The sequence below is a fragment of the Silurus meridionalis genome, chromosome 9 (genome assembly GCF_014805685.1).
Source record: "Silurus meridionalis isolate SWU-2019-XX chromosome 9, ASM1480568v1, whole genome shotgun sequence".
NCBI classification, from domain to species: domain Eukaryota; kingdom Metazoa; phylum Chordata; class Actinopteri; order Siluriformes; family Siluridae; genus Silurus; species Silurus meridionalis.
This window is the reverse complement of record NC_060892.1, coordinates 26,220,808-26,246,970: the sequence shown is the minus strand read 5'-3', so window position 1 is coordinate 26,246,970 and position 26,163 is coordinate 26,220,808. Positions and strand designations below refer to the sequence as shown.

At 40.5% G+C, this 26,163-nt stretch overlaps 1 protein-coding gene across 1 annotated transcript in view; it reads right to left on the bottom strand.

Annotated features, from left to right (window-relative positions):
* Positions 1-26,163, bottom strand: part of grin3bb (glutamate receptor, ionotropic, N-methyl-D-aspartate 3Bb) — a 48,344-nt gene that overhangs the window by 14,473 nt on the left and 7,708 nt on the right. The window contains exon 2 of the mRNA XM_046858017.1: positions 2,105-2,733. Coding sequence (XP_046713973.1) covers positions 2,105-2,733 — 629 coding nt within the window. The remainder of the gene's footprint in view (positions 1-2,104; positions 2,734-26,163) is intronic.

Below are 26,163 nucleotides of genomic sequence, written 5' to 3'. Positions count from 1 at the left end.
TGACACAATCTGGCTGCCTTTGCACTGTAAACTAAATATGTTCCTTTCACAGGGAGCATATCTGCTTGTAAAACTTCATCTAGTTTAATAAATTATCGCTGCTTGACTGACTGAGCTGAAGATCCAGGGAGGAGATCGGGTCATTTTAGACAAGGCAATGATTCTGTGGGCCAGCCGAGGCTCTTACACGGACCTAGAAAATGAACATCTTCAGCCATCAATAAAAGGCATGGCGTGTGTCCAATAGTGAGCTGCTTCATAAAAAAAGTTAAAAGGAGGGAAAAAAAAAAAAACATAAAACGCAATTTGGCCTGAAACCATTTTGTCATTAATTTTGCCTGTGAGAGACACGAGTTGGCCCACATTCAGATGTCCCCCCTCGTTCCCCCCTCGTCCCCACTACCCACTCATCATAGTGCTGAGTGATATTGCATTTACAGACTATGGTTCCTCTTTTTTAGGATGGCTGGATTTAATTAGTTAAAACCAGCTCCCATTTATATCACTGCCAGAGCAAACAGCGCACCGAGAGGACCAATGAAATTAAAGCTAATTCCCCCAGTGGACTTTCACAACCTCAGGAGCACACTCTGAACTAATGAGTTATAGCGCACACTTCAGTATTGATTAAAGGAAATTACACAGCAAGCGAGAACATTTAAAAGTCACGTATGTTGAGAATAATGTTATTATCAGTCAGTCTTAACTGTAACACCGCTCGGGTCAGGGGGACAAAACGATCCCCGTTTATGGCAACGTAACTGGCTTAAGTGCCACCGAGGACTATTGATCGGTCTCCGTTGCACCGCCGCTTTTATCCTGCTGAATTGTTTGACATTGTGTTGGGGTCTATTTGACAGATTTTATCCTGTTGTGCTGAGCAGCAGAATTCTCCGCATGGCCAAGGCGCAGAGCAATCCTGCTTGTGTTTGTAGGGAGGGTTTTTGAGGAGAAAAAAAAAAGGAAAAGAGTGAAACCTCACTAATCCACACGGAGCAGTGGGCTCGTTTGATAAGAGTGATCCCTGCCTCGTGGGAAGGTATTTGAGTGAAGCTCATGAATACAGCTTAAAGCTCCAAAACATGTTTGCATTCCAGCTGCCAGACTTGCAATTTCACTGCAGTGTCACCAAAAGTCAATGGCTGTGTAAACCTGATGCATGAAAAAAAAAAGCTCATTTATTTTCAATATTTGAATAGTTGTGAATCAGACGGTCGCTATTGCAAATTCACCCTCCGTTCAGGAAAAACGCCAGTAGTTTTACTGCTGGTCTTAAAGTATAATTAACTTACTGCTGATTCACAATGCTGACTATCATGTATTATTTTCCCCAAATGTAAATCGGTAAAAGAATTCAATAACGTTCTTTTGGAGTGAGTTGAGAATCGAGCCTGAGAGACCTGCACATTCCAGTAGATTAATCCATCACTGCTTTAAGGCTCTGATTTACTTCACAAATTACGATTATTGCAATCAGATAAACTAAATGCAGAGTCAGTGAGCGCAATACAAGTGATACAATAACGCCGGCGTCTGGAAAAATCGGCAGAGGAAACGATATGTAAATGAGATTTGCACCTAGATCTGATATCTCCTGAAGTTAAACTGAAACACCACATGATGATTAGAAATAAACCTAAAATAAAGGCGTGTTGAGTTCATAAGGTATATTATAATGTTTAAAACAAAAAAAAAAACATTGAGGTATTCTGTTGAAAAGCATACTGGGAATCTGAAACCAACCTGATCACGTTAATAATACTTTCTGATAATTTTTCCCAATAATTCTCTCTCACTATTAAAAAAACAAGCTTTTACAAATGTCTTAACCACTAAGCTACCACCTCATCATTGAGACTATTATAGTGCAGGTCAAAGTGAACTTCTAATCTATGCAATATTTCAGTTCAGTGCAAAAATGTATTTGTTTTTTAGACAGAACTCAACAATGCTCTTGGTGTAAACTCCATGTGCCAGTTTGTGTTATATTTCTCATTTAATATGCCTCGAGCCAGTTATCAACAAATAACAAAGTACAAATCCTACAGACCAGCACTTCAATTATGAAATAAAGATCCGTTGTTCAAAGAATAAAAGCATTTACCTGGAAATGTACTGTCCAGATGAAGGCAGTTCATGCTTATTGGGTTTATCAAAACAATTCACCATATTTTGGATGAGCGCAAGATCTGGCCGCACGAGCGTAGCAGCAGCGACTGCTCGACTGACCAGCTGTAAACTGTCGCGAATGTAAAAGTCCAGAGGTTTGAGGTCGACCTCTCCGTAGGCCAGCAGCCCCAGGGGTAAGCCGATGGACTGCAAGGCATCGGGGCTTAATGGATATCCCATAATCCAGTGCATGGTAGGTAACGTAAGCCCGAGGTCATGAGCACTGCGCAGCACGGCAGAGGCGCATTGTGGATCGGACCCAAGAAGCAGCACCGACGATGGAGGATGTTGGTCCTGGCTGAAGTGCTGCTCCAGAAAATCTGATATGCTTTTTTGGTCTAAAGAATTATCAGAAAGGTTGAGGGTGGCGCGGAGGTACCAACGTGAGGTGCCCTTCGCCTCGTCACCATGCAGCTTCAGAAGGTCGAGAAGGCCAGCTTCTTCCCAGCCCTGGCAGAGTAAAGCCATGCCCTCATGCCAGCCACTCCGCTGCAGCACCGTCAACAGCAGCTCCGCCAGGTCTGATACAGGGATCCGAGTCATCATCTGCAAGTGAAATCGGTTCTGTAAAGCAGAAAGGAAAAATGATTAGAAGTGCAGAAATACATTTATATAAGAACGCTGATATGATTATGCAGGAATTCCATTTCATTATTAATCGTCTCATTCCACTCCACATCTGTCTGTGGACCCTGTCAGCACCACAGGCGTCTCAAGAACATCACTCCGGACCTTTTCTAGATCATCACTTTCACATTTAATCAAGAAACTTTTCAATTGTATATTTTTAATAAAATATAGCTTCCCTTTTTTACATTTTTCCACCTATATTCGATCTGGTTTGATTCCCAGGAGGTGCATCACACGACACATAGGTATAGGACATGCATTCCATTACTTTTAATAGATGACATTACACTTCTTCTTATCCTCAAATCTTTTTTAATTTGCAACCACAAAAGGTTCTGTCCAGTTCTGTGCTTATAAACCTAAGACCCTTATACAGATTTGGATGCAAAATCTGGGTTTGATTAAAACACCAGACGAAAAACTAAACCAATAATATACATTCAGGGATGTGAAAAGGTCAAGCGATCGGCATGCAGACGGAGACCGAACACGAAGTAATAAAACAGACAGAAGGCGGAGAACCGATCAAATAAACGTGAGGAATGAAGTTGGCATGGAACAGGAGCATTCATATCTTAAAATCAGTCATGGGCCATCAGGGCGTTCAAGGTCTTCTCTGCTGGCCTCCACTCCATCAGAATCAAAATTGGTATTAAATGATTTGTAATACACTATTCTCTTCATTTTAACTCCGTTGGAGTTTCTATCCAATCAGATGTCAGCTGTCACATTATTTGATGACACGGGTTTCTGCCGTAATGTGAACACTACAGGCATCCGAACCAATACGACTTGCTGACTCCGAGGCCTTCGAAAAGCCATCTAATATTGACAGCATTTTCATGTCCTTTGATTGGATGGTCAGAGAGCGCACTAGTCAGAGCTCACCACCTGCATCCGTATCAAACTGCACACTCTCACATATATTCAAATGGATTTAATGGCTGTTTTTTATTCCACAACGATTGACAGAGGAGAAGAAACTGATTTGGTTGCAGATACACTTACAAGAAGACGGGCTTTTCAAGAAAATCTGGACGTGGTGAGAGAAGGTCAACAGTTCGAACCAGTTGTTAAGCTTTTTTATAAACCGTTTATACTTTTGCGATTTCTTTCCTGTGGAATTTGCACAAAAACTTACTTCATTATAGAAATGCACTGAAACCCCGGAGATCTTTTTATGAGGTAATTTTGGAGGCTTCTGCTAGAGATGATGTATGTGGAGGTGCGGAGAGCGCCCCCTGTCTGTTTTCTTGATTTTACAAAAGCACAATGTTTTGCTGTTATTATGAATGAATAGAAATAAAAGGACCCTTTACAGATTTGAATGATGTATTGCTTTTATCTGTACGATCAAAAATTCAAAGTCATTCACGTTCGTTTCAGCGCTATGAGTAAAAAATGTTTGTCGATTCTGAGGGTTGATTGTCGGATGTTGCCATGTTGCGCATCATGGCGGATTTTGGTGCTCATTTGAGACTTAACGCATCAGTAAAACAAATGTTTACTGATTACAATATATTTTATTAAAGAAAGGAGGCCGTAAATAAACCTGTGTTGATTTACCACGTTTATATTTATTTCTTTATATTTTTTTATAAAAATGGTCAAACAGAAATGCACGCTGCATCAATCACTCGGTAATAAAATTAATGCCGTTTAAATGTATTTGCATCGTGTTTATTTTGACAGCCTAAATTTAAATATTAATACAAGCGAATTTTAAACTTGGTAACTTAATGAATGTATGCAGGCTGAAGATCCACATATAGAACACAAGCAGAGAAAAGATGATGATGATGATGATGATCAGGAATGTCTCTGTTCTCAGTCATGTTTCCATCAATGACTCCCTCTGTCTCATCCACATTAACCCCAGACTTCTTACTGCTTCTGCCTGCTCACTGTGAGCTTTAGAAACTAGTCTATGAAATGATACACGAGTGAGAGATTGAAAAAACTGTGCAATGAAAATAAAAAACATTGAAATTTTCCCCGAAAGATTAAAACTAAAGTAACGAGTCTGTTTTGGAAATGTAAGAAGTAGAAAGGAAAAAGTTTACTTAAAATAAATATCGAAGTAAAATACACTGAAAAATCGTCTTAATTACAGTAATGAAGTATTTGTACTTTATTACTTCTCACTTCTGCTGATGGCAGAGAGACACATTGTTCATCGCTAAGTAGTGTAAAGTTTCTGTAATGGAATATAATAAATTGCAGAACTTCATGATCTGTAATGATTTTGATCTCATCACCATCAATCATCAGGAATTCAGAAGATCATTTTCTCCTTAATCATTTTCTTACTTCTACAAACTGTAGTGATGGTTGTATTTATTTATACTTTTATTTATTTGCACTATTCTTTTGAAGCGCTTGTCATCCAGTTTCAGTTTCGGAGGTGTGATTGGTGTGTTGGTTTGATAACGCGTGTGACGGGTTCTTCTGCAGGGTCAGAGCAGGCCAGGCTGCACTGATTGTGGAGGGGGATCTCGATTCATACTCTCTCTCAGTGGATTTTCTCAGCTATGTGAAACTCCCAGCTGATTCCAGCTGATCAATCAGCTCTGCTGTGATGTGAATGTTTCAATAAAGGCAAAGCTCAAAGTCTTTGAAATCCCTCCAAACGGAATGGATGGTGGAAAATATATTCCAGGCACATATATACCGAGTTTACATTCATGACCAGATTGCTGACTTCCAGGCTTGGCCAATATCCGTGAGAGTAGCTTAAATAATCTTTTTACTTGGCCACAGAGGGTAGATGCTCTATACCAGGAATATCCACTGGCATCATTTCAACTGCACAAAGAAACAAGCGCCCTTGCTGTATAGAGCGTTCCCTTTCAGAGAGGTCAGGACTGGTATTACCAAACAGCATTTCTGCAACATTTTTAGCATTTAGGGTTTTTTTTGGTCATTATAAAGATTATTTACTGACCCCAGGCTGAACGACGAGCAGAAATTAATGCAGGGGCAAAATTCAATCCTATAACATAAACAGAAAGAAACCTATGGACTGTGGTGGCATGGAACCATGTAGACCCAACAACCATGCATGAAAAGACTGAGCAGAGTGTGGCATGAGATGAGACTTAAAACAGGAAAATAAATTAAAATAAATAAATAAAGACATTATGATATAATTTGTACAAATAATAATATCAAAGTGATGCAGTGTAATAATAATTTTTTATAATAAAAGTCCAAGGTGTTGGAGGTTTTTGATTGCATTAATGTAACGCACACATACAGTGTGAAGTTCACATTACTGTAGTGTTTATAGGAGAAGGTCAAACATGGCGGTGGCAGAGGTGACAAAAGTACACACATCCTTTACTTAAGTAGAAGTACAGATCCTCATGTTTTAAAATACTCGGGTAAAAGTTGAAGTACTGATTATACTTTTTTACTCAAATGAAAGTAAAGAAGTTTTGGCTCAGACATGTACTTAAGTAAAAAGTAGTTATTACTTCTACCTGTTTTAGCTGTTAACTGGACCTCACATCATGATAGATAGATAGATAGATAGATAGATAGATAGATAGATAGATAGATAGATAGATAGATAGATAGATAGATAGATAGATAGATAGATAGATAGATAGATAGATGGATAGATAGATAGATAGATAGATAGATAGATAGATAGATAGATAGATAGATAGATAGATAGATAGATAGATAGATAGATAGATAGATGGATAGATAGATAGATAGATGGATGGCTGGATGGATGGATGTGATAGCCTAGTGGGTTAATGTCAGGGTCCCCATGAGGATGAGTTTGAGAGTTTGATTCCTGCTCGAGCTGGTGGTTGCTGTGTTGGTAACAAAACTTCTGGACCTTGTCCACTCTGAAAACATTTCAATTCTGTGTTGGATTAATTTATTGATTTCCTGGTCTTTAATGAAAGATAACTCCACCAAAAAGCACTTCTGTGGTAGCTCAGTGGGTTAAGGCTTGTGCCTGAACATGGTCCTTAATATAGTCCATGCTGGTGATAAGGTTTCAAAGCCAGTCCTACATGCCTTCTTTCTTACTGCGCTGCCATCAAAGAAAGTATGAACCCTCGAAAAAGCACACATGCTTTTCAGCAGTGGTCGCTCAGTGTTTTAAGGCTTGTGCCTCATCTAAACATGCTTCCCAGTCTGATCTCTTCCATGGTTGATCGGATTAAGGCTGGTGACTCGCTGATGGTGAGGACCAGGGTTTGAATCCTGCTAGTTGCGATGTCGGTTATTTTCCTGCTTCCTGAATCTTTCTTTAGCTTTATATTCTTGTGTTGATGGTTTAAAGGTAGATAGACCTGCTCTAAACAAACTTCCTGTCCTGTCTTCTCTGATGGTCCAGTGGGTTAAATCAGGTGTTGTGCTTTTGGTGGGGTTCAGGGTTCGAATCCTGCTTTCTGCCTGCCAGTCACGATCAGGGTTCACTTCCTACATTTTTCTTTAGCGATATATTTTTGTTTTTAATGGGTTGAAAAGAACGATAGACGTGCACTAAACAAGCTTCCTAGCCTGTCCTCACCGATGGTTCAGTGGGTTAATGTTGGTGTCTCGCTGTTGGTGGGGGTCTTGGTTCGAATCTTGCTATTTACAATGTTCAACTTGTGCTACTTGCAGCTGTATTCGCTTCCTACATCTTTCTTTAGCGTTAAATTCTTGTGTTGATGGTTTGAAAAGAAAGATAGACCTGCTCTAATCAAGCTTCCCATCCTGTTTTTTCCTGATGGCTTAGTGGGTTAAGGCTGGTACTTTGTTAATGTTGGTGGTCAGGGTTCAAACCTGGCTTTCTGTCTGCTAGTCATGAGGTAGATTACATTCCTGATCCCTACATCTTCATATTCTTGTGTTGATGGTTTAAAAAGAAAGATAGACCTGCTCTAAACAAGCTTCCCAGCTTGTCCTTCCTGATAGTTCAGTGGGTTAATGCTGGTAACTCGCTAATGGTGTGAATCAGGGTTCAAATCCTGCATTGTCCCTGCTAGTCACGATATGGGTTTGCTTCCTAAGTCTGTCTTTAGCATTATATTCTTGTGTTGATGGGTTAAAAAGAAAGATAGACCTGCTCTAAACAATCATCACAGCCTGTCCTTCCTGATGGTTCAGTGGGTTAAGGCTGGTATTTTGCTGTTGGTGGGGTTCAGGGTTCGAATCCTGCTTTCTGTGTTTCTTTCTGGTCTGAATTTCTTGCTTTGAAGCATGAAATGAAGGATAAACCCCCCAAAAAAAGAAGGTGTGTTGTGGGACTTGATGGCTTTGTGGTAAAAGCCTTGCCTCTGAGCTCAGAGGTTGCTGGCTCAAATCTGGCTTGTCCCCACACTAGGTAAGTTGTGTGGAAATTAGTGTGTGATGAGCAATGGAGTGGGTTACTGTGAACAAAGTCTGTGAAGACCTGCTGGGTTACAGCTGACAAAAGAGTTTTGCATTTAGGAGGAGAGAAGGGGTAAAAGTAAACAATTTTTGTCCGGAGCCTATGTCGAAACTTTTTTGGATGTTTTTGCTTCATAACCCCCTGTTTTCAGCTTCTCAGATGCCAGGGGGGCACACGCCTGAATATTGCCCCCCTGGTTCAGGATACACCCTTGGAAACCATCCATATCCGACCTTCCACACAGCCATTTCTGACACCTTCCTCACTACGGTCACTGAAACCTTCCATGCTCTTAACTTTGAGTCCTGGCTGGGGTTTGAACCAGCAACCTCTCAACCCAGAGGCAAAGCTCTTCCAATTGAGCCACAGGATCTCCCGCAAGAACCTGATTTTTAGGACCTTTTTTGGTTCTTTTATAAAACTTTTTAAACAATTTAAAGGAAAGCTAAGGGGTAGGAATTGAACCAGGTGAGTCAGATAGCAGAGGCCGCGTCACTAAACCACTACACTACCAGAGGGGTGACAAACAAGGCTTTGCTTATTGGACTCTTGGTTTTTCTTTAGTTAAGAGACCACTGTTTTCTCTTAGATCATGATGGTAGAGGGTCAAAACTTCTCCTTCCTGTTCATTCTCTCAGTAACTCGAAGTCTATGAGAAGTGACTCAGGTACAAGAACCACATCTCCAACACCTGCACCACTGATATACCAATGGCATTACTTTCAAAACTCAAAACTTTGTTAGACATGTAAATAAGCAGGAAAGACAGAGACAAAGACAAAGAGACAGACACAGCTTTAGAAAGAGTGAGAAACAAATAGAGAGACAGCAAGAGAGAGACATATACAGTGAGACAGAGACATTTACTAAAAGAGACACAGAGACAATGAGATAGAGAAAATAGAGAGACAAAGATAGCAAGATATGGCCACTTCCTGTTGGAAGTGTTTCTCCCGAGCGTCTCTTAATGATCTCATTTACTAAATGAGCAGTAGGGAGCTAAGTGCTTGCTCAGGTGCCCAAAACTGGCAGCTTGGAGGTGTTAAACATGTATCATATTTACAGCATGTGATATGTATGTAAGCATATGTACAGTGACTAAATATAAAGGCTATATCAGTGCAGAGACGTGTGGACATCATTAAGAGCCTTTGCTATGTTTCCACACGGACAGTTAATGAGGTGATACCGGAGAAACTGGACCTCTTCAAGTCAAGTCAGGAAGCTTATATATATAAAATTATAGACATTTTACAGATTTGAATGATGTATTGTTTTTATCTGTACAATCAATAAAGACAGTAATTTAAGTTTGTGTCGCCATTATGAGGGAAAAACCCACAAAACGCCCCCCAGAGGGTAAATTGTGTAAAACATGGCGGATTTGGTGTTTGATTTGAGACTTGGCGCAGAAATAAAACAAAAGTTTACTGATTAAAAATATTTTTTTCTGGAGTTTATTTATTTATTTTATATCTAAGAAAAGACGTCGTGGATAAATGTATTTTTTGCCGAAGGGTTTTTATTTAGTTATTTATTTATGTATTTACATTTTCTATAAAAATGGTGAAACAGAAATGCGCGCTGAATTGATAGCATTAATAAAATTTAGTGCCGTTTACAATAATTTTAATTTTGACAGACAAATATACATATATATACATACATACATACATACATACATACACACATATATATATATTAATACAAAACGAATTAGAAAGAGTCAGGACTTTATACACCAGTGGATTGAAAAAGACGCGCAGTAACAGGAAATCAGTTGTTCAGCTGAAATCGGCGCACAATGAAAATAAAAAAAAATATTCCCCCAATCAATGGATTAAAACTAAAGTAACGAGCCGGTTTTGAAAATGTAAGAAGTAAAAAGTACAGATATTTGTGTAAAAATGTAATGAGTAAAAGTAAAAAGTTAAAGTACTGATACCTGAAAAATCTACTTAACTACAGTAACGAAGTATTTGTACTCCGTTATTTCCCACCTCTGGGCAGTGGGTATACGAGGTGGTATTAAAAAGGTTAGAGGCTAGTTTTTAAACACAGCAACCGCTAGCAGCACAAAGCTGCATGCACAGTCACAGGGAGCACCAACCTTCAAATGTCTGTGCAACTGGTGAAACTCTGACCACGTGCTCCTGCCGACTTCGCCCTCTTCCCAAAGATGAAGATCCAGCTCAAAGGTTGCCGGCGTGAATCACAGAAGGTGCTTGACACACTTTGACTTCCAGGAAACGAAAGGAATTCCAGGAAATCCCCTTTTTTTGAAATCCCCCCCTCATATTTTGAAATCATACACTGCAAATCTCGATATGCAACCTGACACACAGACACTGAAATCACACTCGTGTACTCGTTCCTGTAAGCTAGTTTACTTGGTAGCTAGTGATTAGGGTTGGTTTATTTAAAGTTAAAGGAAAAGAGACGCATTTATTATTGCTAGGTGTTAAAAACTATTGAACCTCTGCCCTGTAGAGTTTTCCCATATTACCAGCACACGTGAAAATCATTAAGCCTGTAATGATTTGGCTCTTTGTGTTGATGGGAAGTTGAACTTTAGTTTCAACTTTAAACCGAACAAGCCAGGCAGCCCCAAGGACCGAAGAAAAGAACCCTGAGCTTCAGACAAAGACTTTCCATGGTTAAAAAGGTCTGTGTTTAATATTCCAGACTGCTATTGATGTTAAGCACATAGTCTTCACTAAGTCATGTGTGTTTTAAGCTTCTTAGGGAGAGAGGAAATGAAAAATTGATGTCATTTCAATTAAAGAAGAAGTGTTGCAGCAGTACTGGCATAGTGCATCATCTTATTGCACGCTCAATCCTTCACAGTCCTACACAGAGTCTGAGCAGGCTTTCTCTTCCAACAATGTCACATCAAATTATTCCCAGGAGTGGAATTACTGGAATTATCATCAAGAGTCGCATGTCATAAAGAGTTCATCATATACAATTTGTACCACGTTATAGGTTCTGCTGCGTTTAGTGAAAACACGTCCAAACGATACTGTTCATTTGAGGCTTGCTGAAGTAGAGCGAGAGAGTAATGAACAGACTTCATATGTTAAATAATATAAATATATCACTCATTGAATGGAAACACAGAGTCGATCAGAACCTTAACATCCGAGATCCGTTACAGCGTTCGTCTTCATCCTAATAGCTTCAGGAATCTATAAAGCTGATTTAAAAGTCATAATAATACATTAAACCCTTTATGAATCATTACAATACATTAAAGCCCTTCAGAGAGCCTTCAATTTAAATAGTCCACCTTTTAATATACAAATACCAATTCACTTCTGCTAAAACAGCCAGGGGGGCTCGACTGATGGAACAGTATTATATATTTTGATTATAAAAGCAATGCTTCATTTCAGTGGGGCCTGAGGATCAGTGTTATCTAATCAGTGTAAAATACATGTGGCAGATGAAATAAGTTCGTTTTCATCTTATCAGAGGAACGAGATTCGCCTCTCTACCATCTTCTCCAGGATAAAAATACCAAAGAGGTGTTTAATTCTACAAGGTGGTATTAAAAAGTTTCGAGACTAAGTGCCACAGATCCGGTCACTTTTGCCGAACGTCCTTCCTCAGAAGCCTTAAAACCTGGCAGATGCTCAAAGCACTCGATGCTCAATGAGATGACGAGCTCTTCACTGTGAAGACTGATGCTTCGTCTCAGGGTCTTACCCGTACACTTAAGCTTTAACTAGGTAATGATCCTCGTCATCCACGGCACACTGACAGAGTTAACGGCAGACTTCAGCTCAGTGTTCCTCCTGCTCCTGGGTCAGAGGCCAGGGGACGAAATTGTATGGATCATTGTCAATGGCAGTATGTAATGTAGTGTATTGTTCTCCGACGATCATCATGAACAAGTTGCTGAATGGTTTCTAGGGTTAGGGTTGGGGTTAAGGTTAGGGTTGGGGTTAAGTTTAGGGTTGGGGTTGGGTTATTGTTGGGGTTTGGGTTGGGGCTAGGTTTGGGGTTAGGGTTTAGGGCTAGGGTTAGGGTTAGGGTTATGGTTAAGGTTAGGGTTGGGGCTAGGGTTAGGGTTGGGGTTAGGGTTAGGGTTAAGGTTAGGGTTAGGGTTAGGGTTGGGGTTAGGGTTGAGGTTGGGGCTAGTGTTGGGGTTGGGGTTAGGGTTGGGGTTAAGGTTAGGGTTGGGGTTAAGGTTAGGGTTAGGGTTAGGGTCAGGTTTTGGTTAGGGTTTGGGTTGGGGTTAGGGCTAGTGTTAGGGTTGGGGTTAAGGTTAGGGTTGGGGTTAAGGTTAGGGTTAGCGTCAGGTTTTGGTTAGGGTTTGGGTTGGGGTTAGGGTTGGGGTTAGGGTTAGGGTTGAGGTTGGGGTTGGGGTTAGGGTTGGGGTTAGGGTCAGGTTTTGGTTAGGGTTGGGGTTAGGGCTAGTGTTAGGGTTGGGGTTTCTGGTTGGGGTTAAGGTTAGGGTTGGGGTTAAGGTTAGGGTTGGGGTTAAGGTTAGGGTCAGGTTTTGGTTAGGGTTTGGGTTGGGGTTAGGGTTAGGGTTAAGGTTAGGGTTGGGGTTAAGGTTAGGGTTGGGGTTAACGTTAGGGTTAGGGTCAGGTTTTGGTTAGGGTTGGGGTTAGGGTTGAGGTTGGGGCTAGTGTTAGGGTTGGGGTTTCTGGTTGGGGTTAAGGTTAGGGTTGGGGTTAAGGTTAGGGTCAGGTTTTGGTTAGGGTTTGGGTTGGGGTTGGAGTTAAGGTTAGGGTTAGGGTTAGGGTCAGGTTTTGGTTAGGGTTAGGGTTAAGGTTAGGGTCAGGTTTTGGTTAGGGTTAGGGTTGAGGTTGGGGTTGGGGCTAGTCTTAGGGTTGGGGTTGGGGTTTAGGGTTGGGGTTAGGTTAGGGTTAGGGTCAGGTTTTGGTTAGGGTTGGGGTTAGGGTTGAGGTTGGGGCTAGTGTTGGGGTTGGGGTTTCTGGTTGGGGTTTCTGGTTGGGGTTAAGGTTAGGGTTGGGGTTAAGGTTAGGGTTAGGGTCAGGTTTTGGTTAGGGTTTGGGTTGGGGTTGGAGTTAAGGTTAGGGTTAGGGTTGGGGTTAAGTTTGGGGTTGGGGTTAAGGTTAGGGTTAGGGTCAGGTTTTGGTTAGGGTTAGGGTTGAGGTTGGGGCTAGTCTTAGGGTTGGGGTTGGGGTTTAGGGTTGGGGTTAAGGTTAGGGTTAGGGTTGGGGTTAAGGTTAGGGTTAGGGTCAGGGTCAGGTTTTGGTTAGGGTTAGGTTAGGGTTGGGGTTAAGGTTGTGGTTGGGGTTGGGGTTAAGGTTAGGGTTAGGGTCAGGTTTAGTTAGGGTTAGGGTTAGGGTTGGGGTTAAGGTTGTGGTTGGGGTTAAGGTTAGGGTTAGGGTTGAGGTTGGGGTTGGGGCTAGTCTTAGGGTTGGGGTTTAGGGTTGGGGTTAAGGTTAGGGTTAGGGTTGGGGTTAAGGTTAGGGTTAGGGTCAGGGTCAGGTTTTGGTTAGGGTTAGGGTAGGGGTTGGGGTTAGGGTTAGGGTTAGGGTCAGGTTTTGGTTAGGGTTGGGGTTAGGGTTGGGGTTGAGGCTAGTCTTAGGCTTGGGGTTGGGGTTTAGGGTTGGGGTTAAGGTTAGGATAAGGGTCAGGTTTTGGTTAGGGTTAGGGTTGGGGTTGAGGCTAGTGTTATGCTTGGGGTTGGGGTTTAGGGTTGGGGTTAAGGTTAGGATTAGGGTTGGGGTTAAGGTTAGGGTTAGGGTCAGGTTTTGGTTAGGGTTAGGGTTGACATTGACGTTGACATTTGGACATTGTTTTAACTTGCTGTCCGTGAAGAAATCGCAGACGTGGTCAGAATAGCAGCAGTCACACGGCTCCCGACATACACAGGACGTGTTTTTTTGCGACACTGACTTATGAAGGTCGGTGCTCCCTGTGACTGTGCGATCTGTTGGCGTGTTACAAAACTAGTTTGGAAACCTTTTGACACTGCCACATGATTTTGTGCTCGTAATGCATACTGTTACTGTAGCATGCAGGGGTTTCCATGCTGAAGCTCTTCAGTGAATGGAAATGGATCGTATACATGTGCATCATGGATCAAACACCGCTGAGGTTTAATGAAAGTCACTGATTATGCTAGAGGACACACTTATCTTTTTTTCTTGCACGTCAGTGGCAATGAGATGTGAAAGATTTCTGCCAATTTACTATTTTTCTGCTCTATTTCTCATGGCCTGGCGCTTTAACGACACTGTAGAACAGATCAGTGAGTGTGTGCTGCTGGTGTGTGTGTCGTTATCACATACAAAGGAGGAAAAACCCTGCATAGCAAAAAGTTTCCTTTACAACCAAAATGAGAACATCTAAACATTGAGATTAGAGGTCAGAACGGGCCGGACCTGGCGGGAGTGAGTGAGGAGGAACTGGAGCAGAACCTGCAGCAATGTAAACAACAATGTTCTGTGAACTCGCTATATTTAATTTCAGTGATGGAAATCATTAAAGCCATTTTGACACCCAGAGCTCTCAGCTGATTGCTTTAGTTCTGCTTGTGCTTTGGATCAGATATCAGATCCATTCTCTGCAGCCATGGTTCTGTACCTCTCGAGCTTCTGAAACACTTCACTGGGTGTGTGTGTGTGTGTGTGTGTGTGTGTGTGTGTGTGTGTGTGTAAACTATTGACCAGAAAATGTTGTCCTCTACCCCTTTATACGTGTGAACATTTGTTTGAAACACACATCCTTATCACACAGCCATGCCCGAGTCTGAAGCTGCTGAAGAAACTAATGTTTTTAAGAATGATCATAATTAATGACACCTGAAATTCTTCCGTTTAATAATTTTTTCTTTCACGCAGCATGCTTCCCTTTCTCTACAGCGAAGGGACCTCGGCTAATCGGAGCTTTTTCAGTAAGAAAACTAATTGCATTCGTTGTCCTGCATGGCTGAACTCCATCCGTGCTGCTGCAAGTTCTGAGAGTGTAACACGCTCGGCTCTTTCCTTCACGTGTCTTAAAGAAACACGGATGGATAAAACGATTTACGGAAAAAGAACAAGAAGCAATCAAGTTTCAGAACGTTTCCTTTTCCTGGACAAGATTTCAACCTGGCATTCGACTGTGAAAACTAAATGATCTTACTGTAGATATCAAGAAATGGAAGACAGAGAGAGAGAGAGAGAGAGAGAGAGAGAGAGAGAGAGAGAAATACACACTAGAAGGAAAATGAAAAATATAATGAAAATATGCATGTGCTCCCTATATATATATATATATATATGGTATGTATTTTTCTTGTTGAATGTTGGAATCATACACATCTACGGCTTTACTACGGTAAAATACTGTAGTGTCAGAGCCGGAATGTGGTGTCAGAGCCGGAATGTGGTGTCAGAGCCGGAATGTGGTGTCAGAGCCGGAATGTGGTGTTGCTCTGAGCCTTTTTTAGAGAAATCAGAAGAAAAGAAGAGATGAAGAGTTTTAACACTCAGCATGGATTTGTAACTAAGAGAATGAATAAACGTAACACATTAATCAACACCCAAACAGGCATGTTATTTTTCTTTACTCGCATTAGAATGAAATTTAACCTGTTGACATGAATCAATTTTGTGTTCTAAATTTCTTTGAGAAATATATTAAAATATGCAAATGAAGCAATAGATCAAAAGATCCCACTTAAGCCCTTAAGACCCGATTTGCATAGCGCAAAAATCATGAAAATCCATTTTGCATAAAAATCATAACTCTGTGTGTGTGTGTGTGTGTGTGTGTGTGTGTGATATCCTATCTACTGATCATCAAAACATTGCTATTTATAGAAATAAATATAACACAAAGTGCAAATCGCGCATGGATATTATAAGACTACACAAAATACCAAAAAAACAACAACAAACAAACAAAATAAAGGTTAATATATAACATTTTATATATAAATTCAATTAATGTTTATTTGTATTGCGCTTTTAATAATGCACATCGTCTCAGAGCAGCTTCACACAGATAATGTGGAGATAAAAATTCTTTATAAGTGTAAGTTTGTCTCTGATGAACAAGTCGGTGGAGACTGTAGTGAAGGAAAAACTCCCTGAGATGCAGAAGGAAGAAACCTTGAGAGGAACCAGACTCGAAAGGGAACCTCATCCTCATCTGGGTTCCACCGAATGTCCATTTATTACAGATAAACGATGTTGAGGTGCAGTGATGGAGATCAGAGTAAACTGTAGTCCTGAGTCAGTGTAGCAGACTGTTGATATTAACTACAGTCCAAATCCTCACAGCTCCTGATCTTACTCCAGAATTTCATGGAACCACCCAATCACCCATATATATATATATATATATAAGAGGTGGTATTAAAAAGTGGTTCAGACCAGCACCAGTAACACCATTAGTCTCCAGACATTTTAATACCACCTGATATATTGTATTAATAAGTATTGTATTATTGTGAGCATTATAAAAGCTTCAGTTTTGGGGCGTCTGGGTTTAAAAGCTAAACACCTCATCACAACACTATATTTATTGAAATGTCTGATTGGAGCACCACAAGAACACACATTAGTGTTAGCTGAATCAGTGAGGGACCTGGGGTTCAGATTTATAGCATATACAGGCGCAGGTCTGTGTATTAGTGAAGTGAAACACAAGAACATTCATTACAACTGCAGAAACAATAACAGTCTCGTTATCCTGAGAAATACGAGATATTTACTCTAATGCACTGAGTGAAATACTTCCCATCTGAGTGTATAAAGAATAACCAGAGAAACTCTTATTATAAGGCTATTTAGGAATTTTCACAAATGACCGTCCCTGATGCACTTCATGAACAGAGATTTCTCAGCGAACAACACTGCGCATAATAATGCATCTGGCCAGATCTATGACGGAAATTTAAAAACCCGGGAGGCAGAAACTATAATACGGTGAACTGGTGTGATGGATATTTCCCCTACTCTATTACATGAATATTAAAAGGGAGAAAAAAAGAGTCGAAGCAATGCAAAGATTCCTGTGCGTTTGTGAGACTTTAATACAAATGTGATATATTTTTAAAGCCAGACAAAAGATCCTGAGAAGATTAAAAAACGCTGCACAGGGATTTGAACGCGTGTTCGGATAAACACGCGGAGTGTAAATACAACACACGGAAATGAAGCTCCGAAACGTATCTCCAAAGATCTCACAACTGCTGATTAACAGGATGCAATAAATAAATCAAAACGTGTCACCGGAGAACACGAGGAGTTTCGCTGAACTTATAGGAGACGGTGGAATGGAACATTTAGATCAGAGATACACAACTAGAACCAGCTCCATAGTGAAGCTGAAGGAAGTTGTATTTAAGCGAGTTGAAAGTCTTGTGATTAAAATTTCAGACAAGCAGGAAAGGTGTAGGAGTGGAGGGCAAGGCCAGGTCACGTCCATGACTGTAAAACACAAAGGCAAGATATTGCTTTATAATAAACAGCACTTCCTGAGAAGATTTCTTTATAAATGACACCAGGTGCATCACCGAGACAAGCGAAATCCCTTTTATTTGAGTTTTTTTACTTTGAGTTCTGCTACACTGATGATAATGAATGAATATCTGGTGATGGGGATGGAGATGGGTTGCCGTTTGAGTCTGGTTCCTCTCAAGAACCAGGTGTGATGGTGAGATTCAGCATAAAACATTGGGTACAAGTGCATTTGTATCATATTTGTATCAGTAACGATTTATTTATATATAGTTTTTGTAGATGCGCTGAACCTTTATTATTTAGAAAGCGACCAATCATTTGTGACCATGATTTCCATGTAGATCGATGTAAATATGACGTATCACAACACTACGGAGGCGGAGGCGTGTCCTGAGAGTCACATAGAATACAGATTAACATGGCAGAGGCAGAGCTGTAACTTCCTGCACACAGAACAGGGAAAGAACATCTGGTTTCATTTTACTATTTGCACTACAAAGGCGTGTTCGTGAAGCCGTTAGAAGTCAGAAGGCACTCGAGTAAACTGATGATTTGCTGTCTGTCAGGAACAGAGTGAATTTTTCCATTGTGTTAAATCGAATGGAAATCAGACGCGCTGCATCGTAATGAGAGGAATCGTATCGTATCGCATCAGTAGCTGCTTCATATGTGTCTTTAATGTATCGTGTCTTTGGGTCTACATCAAAATGCATCGAATTGCATCGTCATCAATTATGGAGACGCACATCTCAACTACACGCTGCTGTCTGACCTTAAAATAGTCAAATATGAAGCTTTTAATGATCTTGAAAACAAATCATTGGTCAGGAAATGAGCTGTTTGAGCCGTAATGTTCAGTCTTGTGGGGAAACTTATGACCAGAAATAAACAATGTTGCTGCATTCAGTGTTGATGTGGAACAATTTGGTAAGAAGATATTCATTTTACATCATTATCCTGATGTTAACCGTTTTGTCTCCAGGAAGAATATAGAGATGAAATTCCAGTTTCACTGCAGCAAAGTAAACCAGTGAATTCGCATTGCACCAGTGAGAGCTTTTCTGAAGTTTTTGCTAGACCAATAATTTGTTGATTAAAATCCTATATATATATATATTTGTATAATTTATTTATTTATTTATTTTCTGCTCGTGAGTGTATTCTTCAAAATGTTATTTTATTTCTTCTCTCATATCTATACTAAGCGATCCAAGACCTTCCCAGATAGCAGCAGAACACACTTTCTGGAACGTCATTCCGCTAAGTATCACCTCGAGATATTCTTTGTATCGCCCTAAACAAATTCTGTTTGCGACCCTCAATTCACCTTGAAGTCTGGAGCATCTAATCCTCGCCTGTGGCCATCACCCTGAGTCTGACAGCCAGGTAGAGGGACCGATCCAAGAACTCAGATGTATTACTTCTATTGTGGTGATCGTCAAGGTGATTAGTGTTGGTTTCTCCCCGGGGTTCTGAACTCCCCTGATCCATTCGCTGTCACTCTCTTTCCTCAGGCCTGTAATTCCAAGCGCACTGAAGGAAAGTGTCCCCTGTGACACACGACTACATGCTATCATGGCCAGTTCAGTGTACACCATCCAAACACTCCATTAATGCTGTCCTTATATCCTTATATCCATGCACTATGCATACAAGCTCTCAGCCGTGGAAGTCGTCTCTAACACTCACTTATTATTAATACTGATATCCAGCCAATCACAGGCTCTTTAAAACACACTCCTATTCTGTGCTGCACTACACTACAGTGTGCTTTTCTCGAATTTATTCTGAGTCTGTGTTCATACCAGTAAAGGAATGAACTCAAATAAAAATTCTCATACGAGGTAGAATCAAAAAGTCTCAAGACTAGTTTTGTAACATGCCAACAGATGGCAGCACAAGGCTGCACACACAGTCACAGGGAGCACCGACCTTCATAAGTCAGTTTATAAAAAGACATTCGGGAGCTGTGCAACTCTGTCACAGAGTTCTCCTCACAGGTAAACAGCATGATCTCACTTCCACACCCACACTACTCGACTGATTTGGCTCCTACAGACTCCGCCCTCTTCCCAAAGATGAAAATCTTGACACAGTTCGAAAAGAAGACACGTTCCAGAAGAACGCTGGGAGCGCTGTATCGCTGTACAAAGAGAGTATTTTGAAGGTGATAGTGTGGAAACGCCGAGACACAGATAAATCCCTGTGCCTCAAATGTTTCCTGTTTAAGATGCATCTTTCGTACATCAGATCATTTCCCATCAACAAGCCGTGTGTCATGTCGGCCTTGTCGGTGCCCTGACCCTGACCGAGGCACTGCGGTATCGGAAGCACCACACTTTCCTGATGGGTTCAGGATAAGAAGAACACACTGAAACTGACACTGAGCTGAATCTTGTCCACCGTATATTCCACATGATTACTGGGATTGGACCATCGAGACCACCGTGATCAAATTTCCAGCCTGGGAATTATATAAGAAAAGAAAAAACCTGCACACAGCGAGATGACATTTCTGATTGTAGGAATTATGCACGTATCCAATTGTTCCAATTCTCCAGCCTAGGAATCATGTCCTGGCAAATGGTTTAAACATCCTGTCTAGTGTAAGATTGGTTTAAAGTAGCTGACGTCTCTTTATTCGCTTCACTTTTGGCAGAAACTGGCGGCAAAAATGATTTGAGTAAATGGGCAATAGAGAGGGTGTTTAGCGTAATGCTTTTGTAACGTTGTATCATAAAATCGTGCTTAGCCAAAGTGTATTGGGTGGAGAAAAAATTGAATATTTTGCTGCTTTAAGGATGCAGACATCCGAAAAATCCGCTGGCAGCAGCTGGACTCATTAGCGCAGTCGACACTTCCTGTTTCCTGTCACTGGAGTGCATCGATGCTGAAAGCTGTCTGCACTTCCAATAGCAATGCTACAAACTCCACCGTCGGTGACAAACAGGCTGGAAATGAGTGTTCCTGAGACGCTCTGAGGGCTGCATCCTGAGCACCTAATACTGAAATCGTGCACAACGATATCCAGAGCTGAGACGTAAATACAGACTTGAGGGCTATTCAGGATTTATGTGAGATTTATACAGTACATGCAGACTGAAGGAGAGTCTGAGTCAAGCTGAAGTGTGTGTGTGTGTGTGTGTGTGTGTGTGTGTGTGTGTGTGTGTGTGTGTGTGTGTGTGTGTGTGTGTGTCGGTACCAGGCACTTAAACATGTTTAGTAGCAATGCAGTACGGAATCCAGAAACCGATCTCCAACACGCTGATGAAACTAAAACGTCATGCCTTAAACAAATACTGCATTTTTTTACTTTGAGGTCAAAATTAATCACAAAAATATGACCAAATGATTTCATTACCATCTGCTTTATTTTTGCAGGACTTTGCTTATTGGACCCTTTTTTTTTTTTTTTTAGACAGATAAGCTTATAAATGAAATGAATCTGGAAGTGCAGTTAACGAGTGCTTGGCCAGCGCTTTTTCTTTACAGGAAACACGTTCGATTGAAATGAAATTACAGAACAATTGATTTATGGGTGTATAAAAATATCGGCATAACAATTCCACAAAAACAAAAAATATCATCAAATTAAAAGCTGGATAAAACAGAGGATGTCACGCGTTCGTAACGACGTCAGGACTCTGATTTAGTATCTCGTTTGAGTCAAAGATTAAATATTACGGACGGAGTAAAGTCTCATTCCAAAAACTGACAAATAATATAAATAATAATTAAACACATAAGCAGTAATTCATGTGATTATTATATCTAAGTAATTAAAGCTCGTAAATATCACCACAGACACGCCACTGCTTTAAATCCGCCCACACTGACAACTTTTACACAATCAGCATGATTTTCCGTACATCTAATATTGAACGATTTTCTGATTCATACGTCCTTAAGTATTTTACCGAATGAGGGACCAATCACTCCAAACCCTCTCCACATTCCTAAAGGATGCAGCGCTGCAAAACTGCTCTTTCCACCTGCTCCAGCGCACCTGATTCACCCCTCCAGGAGTTCGCTAATTAGCTGAATCAGTCGAATGAGGCGTGTTACAGTAGGGAAGCGTTGAAGTGAGCGTTCTACGTATAGCGTGCCAGAAGGATGAATATTCATTGGACGGGTTTATTTAACATTAATCACAATGATACAAGCTCCGTCAGAGCGCCGGGAGCGGAAGTGAAGAACGAGGAGACGCCGTGGGATACGCCGTCGTCAGCAGGTGTCACAGAATCTCCTGTCAGAGTGATAAATGACTCTGTAATAATTTATAGGCTTGAAATGAAGACAGGATCACTTGGGGTGCTGGATTACACCAATTACAGTAAACAATATTAGTGAACAGTAATCAGAATCACAGCAGACAAGGACAAATAGTAGAGGTGTGTTTGGAAAAGAAAATCCAGCACCACTTTTTAGCTACAATATTTGTTGAAGTTTAATCTACAGTATAAGTAAAATGTATATGTTTTCAACCAAATGGTTAAATATGGTGAAATGCTGATTGGTGTACCAGTGAAAAACATGACATTCTGGTCAATAAACACACCGTATACTAGCAAAAAGATGAAAGAATTTAAGTGTGAGGTGTTACAGGATGGTAGTGCACAATGTGGAGGTGAAGAACATCCCAAAGTGTTAACTGAATGGATCAAAATAATGCTTCCGATTTTTTAACATTTTATAAACAGCTCAGATGTGCAACTGTGTCGTGTCGCTACTAATATTGGAGCTGATGGAGAAACTCCTGGTGCCGTTTTTCATTCCATTTCAAATTGGGACGTTTTCTTCTCCAGTTCATCAAATTCATCTCGAGGTGTTTATGAAAATCCCTGTATTTACCATAGAAGTTTCACCACAAGCAGAAATCCCCCATAGAGCTCAATGAGGTCATTAGGAAAAGTGTTTAATCACCATCTCTAGATGGAACCGGAACTGGATGTTATTATGGTTACAGGTGTTTATAAGCAGTACATTCACTAAGATTCAACTGACAAATGCAACCTACTTGAACTCACACCTAAACTTCCAGCGAATCACAATCCACACCTCAACTCCTTCCAGCCAATCACAATCCACTATTCACACTGGAACTTCCAGCCAATCACAATCCACTATTTACACCTAACCTTCCAGCCAATCACAATCCTCTATTCATACCACAACTTCCAGCCAATCACAGTCCACCTGAACTCCTTCCAGCTAATTATATATATTGTAAAATGTGGTTTTATCAAGTATTGTATGATTTTCAGTAAGATATGAATTCCTGTTTATATGTATATAGTCATGTTTGTACTGCTGTCATAAGTAAGTAACTTATTTTCCTCTCATGATGCTCTTAAATCTTCAATATGTTCAAACGCATAAATCTCTTTCTAATGATCATCCGGCCGATTCTCTGAGGATGAAGGCTGCAGGGACGAACCCCGTGGCTCAGCACTACGAGAGTTTAATATCAGTTTAATGCATGTGACTGCTCCATGCTGTGAATTCCATACACATTGACTGAGGATGAATCTTTTAAAAGCCTCGTACAGACATCAGGCGCATGCCTGCCGTGAATCCACGTCTCGTTCTTCATCAAATTCCGCATTCATACCCAAACCGCTTTGATCCAACGTTCTTAATTACTCCTGTTAGTCTCCACTGTGTTCTGCCGCTTTTGCAGCAACAATTCCACCTTTGGCAGCTTTTTCTTCTTTTTCTTTTTTTCGCTGTGCACACAGAGATTTATTTACAGCTCTGCATAATCACATCAGCATTTGGACACAGTGGGAAAGCATTACATATTGACAGTATTTACATTACCTTCATTTTTATTTGGCTTCGCCTGATGAGAGCTCGGGGCTTTAACGCTGCAGCAGAGCTCCAGTAAAGGTGCTGGGAATAGAGCTGGGCTAATCACAAGTGCAGGAAGTTCACAAGTTAAATCCCAAATGACACGCTAATGACTAGCTTTGCTCCTCTGTTATGACAATGGCTGCAGGAATGAAATCCTTGGGCTCAGACGATGCTCTGCTCAGGAAGGATGGCGGGGAATTATTGCATGGCTCCGGTCCAGCTTTCCTACTTCAAGGCGAGTCATCAGCAGATCTCGCTAGCAGGGAGTTAAATACCAAGTGTAATGGTGCACAATTTGGACATAGTTAATAGCTTTCCCTGAAGTGCTCGGGGGGGCACCGGTACATCGCGTTCTGTACAGGAGCTTATGCAATCACATTTCTATACACCCAACACTCTGCTCTATCAAATAATGCCACTGACTTCCATCTGTTGCTCAAAAACTGTCAAAAACAAACAGTAGTTTCGGCAGAAACAATTCAATTCACTCTGAATTTGCAAAAATCTAATGAACAAAAGGATTCGGATACGTAACAAATCCGTGTGTTGGTGACGAGAGCAGAGGAAAACAAACTTCAGGTTCGAACATGATGCAAGAGATGCAGAAGCACCTGTATATTTATAATGATTGAGGAGCAACAGCTTAAATAACGTTGCATTAAAAGGAAAAGAACAACTTTTATACGTATAATCAAATCCAATCTAATTTTATTTGTCACATTCACGAGTACGACGTAGTAAAATGCTGCTTACGACTGTCCAATGTGTAAATAGAAATAGAAAAAAATATAAATAAATCAAATAAATAAAAATATAAAGTATAACTATTAAGTCTAAAAATAGGGATTAAAAAATATATCTTTCTATTTGTCTGTTTCTCTATTTCACTATATTTCAATCTCCTTTTTTATCTCTCTCCCTGTCTAATTAAATAATTGATTATTATTATATATATATATATATTTTTTTTTTTTCCCTATTTATTTTTTTATTTTTTTATTTATTTTTCTATTTATTTATCTTCTGTAACTGCTTTATCCTGGTCAGGGTCATGGTAGAGCGAGAGCCTATACTAGAAAACAATGGGAGAGGGGTGGGAATACACTCTGGGAATAACACACACACACATTTGGAGAAATAACAGCACCCAGAGTTTAGGACCAAACTGAGGACTCTGGAGGTGTGTATTTTTATAAAAAAAAAATTATAAATAAAAGCCCTGTTTCGCACAATCTTGAAGTGAAAACATAAGTGTGTGTGTGTGTGTGTGTGTGTGTGTGTGTGTGTGTGTGTGTGTGTGTGTGCGTGTGTGTGTGTGTGTGTGTGTGTGTGTGTGTGTAGTGTGTGGGGATTAGTACTTTTGTTCAGGTACAATATCTTCCTACAGGTACTGGCACTGCAGCTTTCAGTTCCATTTCTAATTCTGTGAAACTTCAGGAAAGAAGCCAAATTCAGTGTGATGTGCACACGTGTATCAGTTCACAGTCTTACAGACAGGAAGGAGAGCTGAATAAACATAAATATATAGTATTGAATATATTAGATGTTTTGTTGATTTGTTATATTGAGAAAGAGAAAAAAATAAATAATGTGCTTTTATATAAACTGGCCTGTGTCAGGGAACCACTGGCCACGCCCCCCACCCCCAGCACTCAGCACACTCGCAGCGTCTCGCCTGCACACTAATCACCTTCACCTGTCTCCAGTCTACACCCTCCCTTTATAAAGCCCCCCGTTCGCACTCACTCACTGTCCGATCTAGGGTTCATTCTGGTGATCATCTCTGGACTACCTGTGTTTCAGAATATACCCGTTTTCCGGTACATGCTGCTTTCTAGCTTCTGTTTGTTTCCCAAGGCTAATAAACCTTTTATTCGTATTCTGGTTTCCGACTTTTGATCAAAGCGTGACAGCCTGCCTGCAGTCTAGACCTTTTACCATTTAAAAACATTTTTGCCACATCATGAAATGAAAAATACAACAAAGAAGACCCAGAACTGTTAAGCAGCTAGAATCCTGTATCAGACACGTATGATGGGACAACATTCATCTACCATTGGATGTGGCATGGATCTGAGTGAGGCTTCTACAAAAGAATCTGAAAGTGAATGAAGCATTTTGCCCAGCAGTGGGTTTGGAGGATCATCTCTCCTGTGGGAATGATGATTATACGATTTAATTAAAATCCAATCAAAGAAGTTCAGAATGGGAAATTGATAATTACATCCAACTTAAATAACGTATATTTTGTAGGGACGCTTTCGTTTTCCACAAAGAATGAGTTACTTTGCATTTTGATAGATCCACTGGCTTATGAACTAGTCTCAGTCTCCTGATGTTGCACAGATGCAGATTTATGGAAGTAGATGCTTGTGAACGAGATAAGACATTAAAACATTTTTTGAAATGACTTAGAAACCCAACACATACATATTTTTCACATGCTTGGACTGCAATCATTAAAAAGACGGCGTTCGCTTTGTGACAGGGTCTGGACCGGGTCTCATTCTGGCAGCAGCCGTGAGATTAGATAATTAGATAATTGTATGAAGGTGTATGTAGGTGTCCAGGGGTTCCTAATAAAGTGCCGGATAAGGGGATGTACTGTACTTAGAATTGGGCTTGAACGAAAAGACAGAAGAGAAAATAAAATGAATGAAAAAGCTTTTAAAAGATTGGTCATGGCTGAGAAAAATG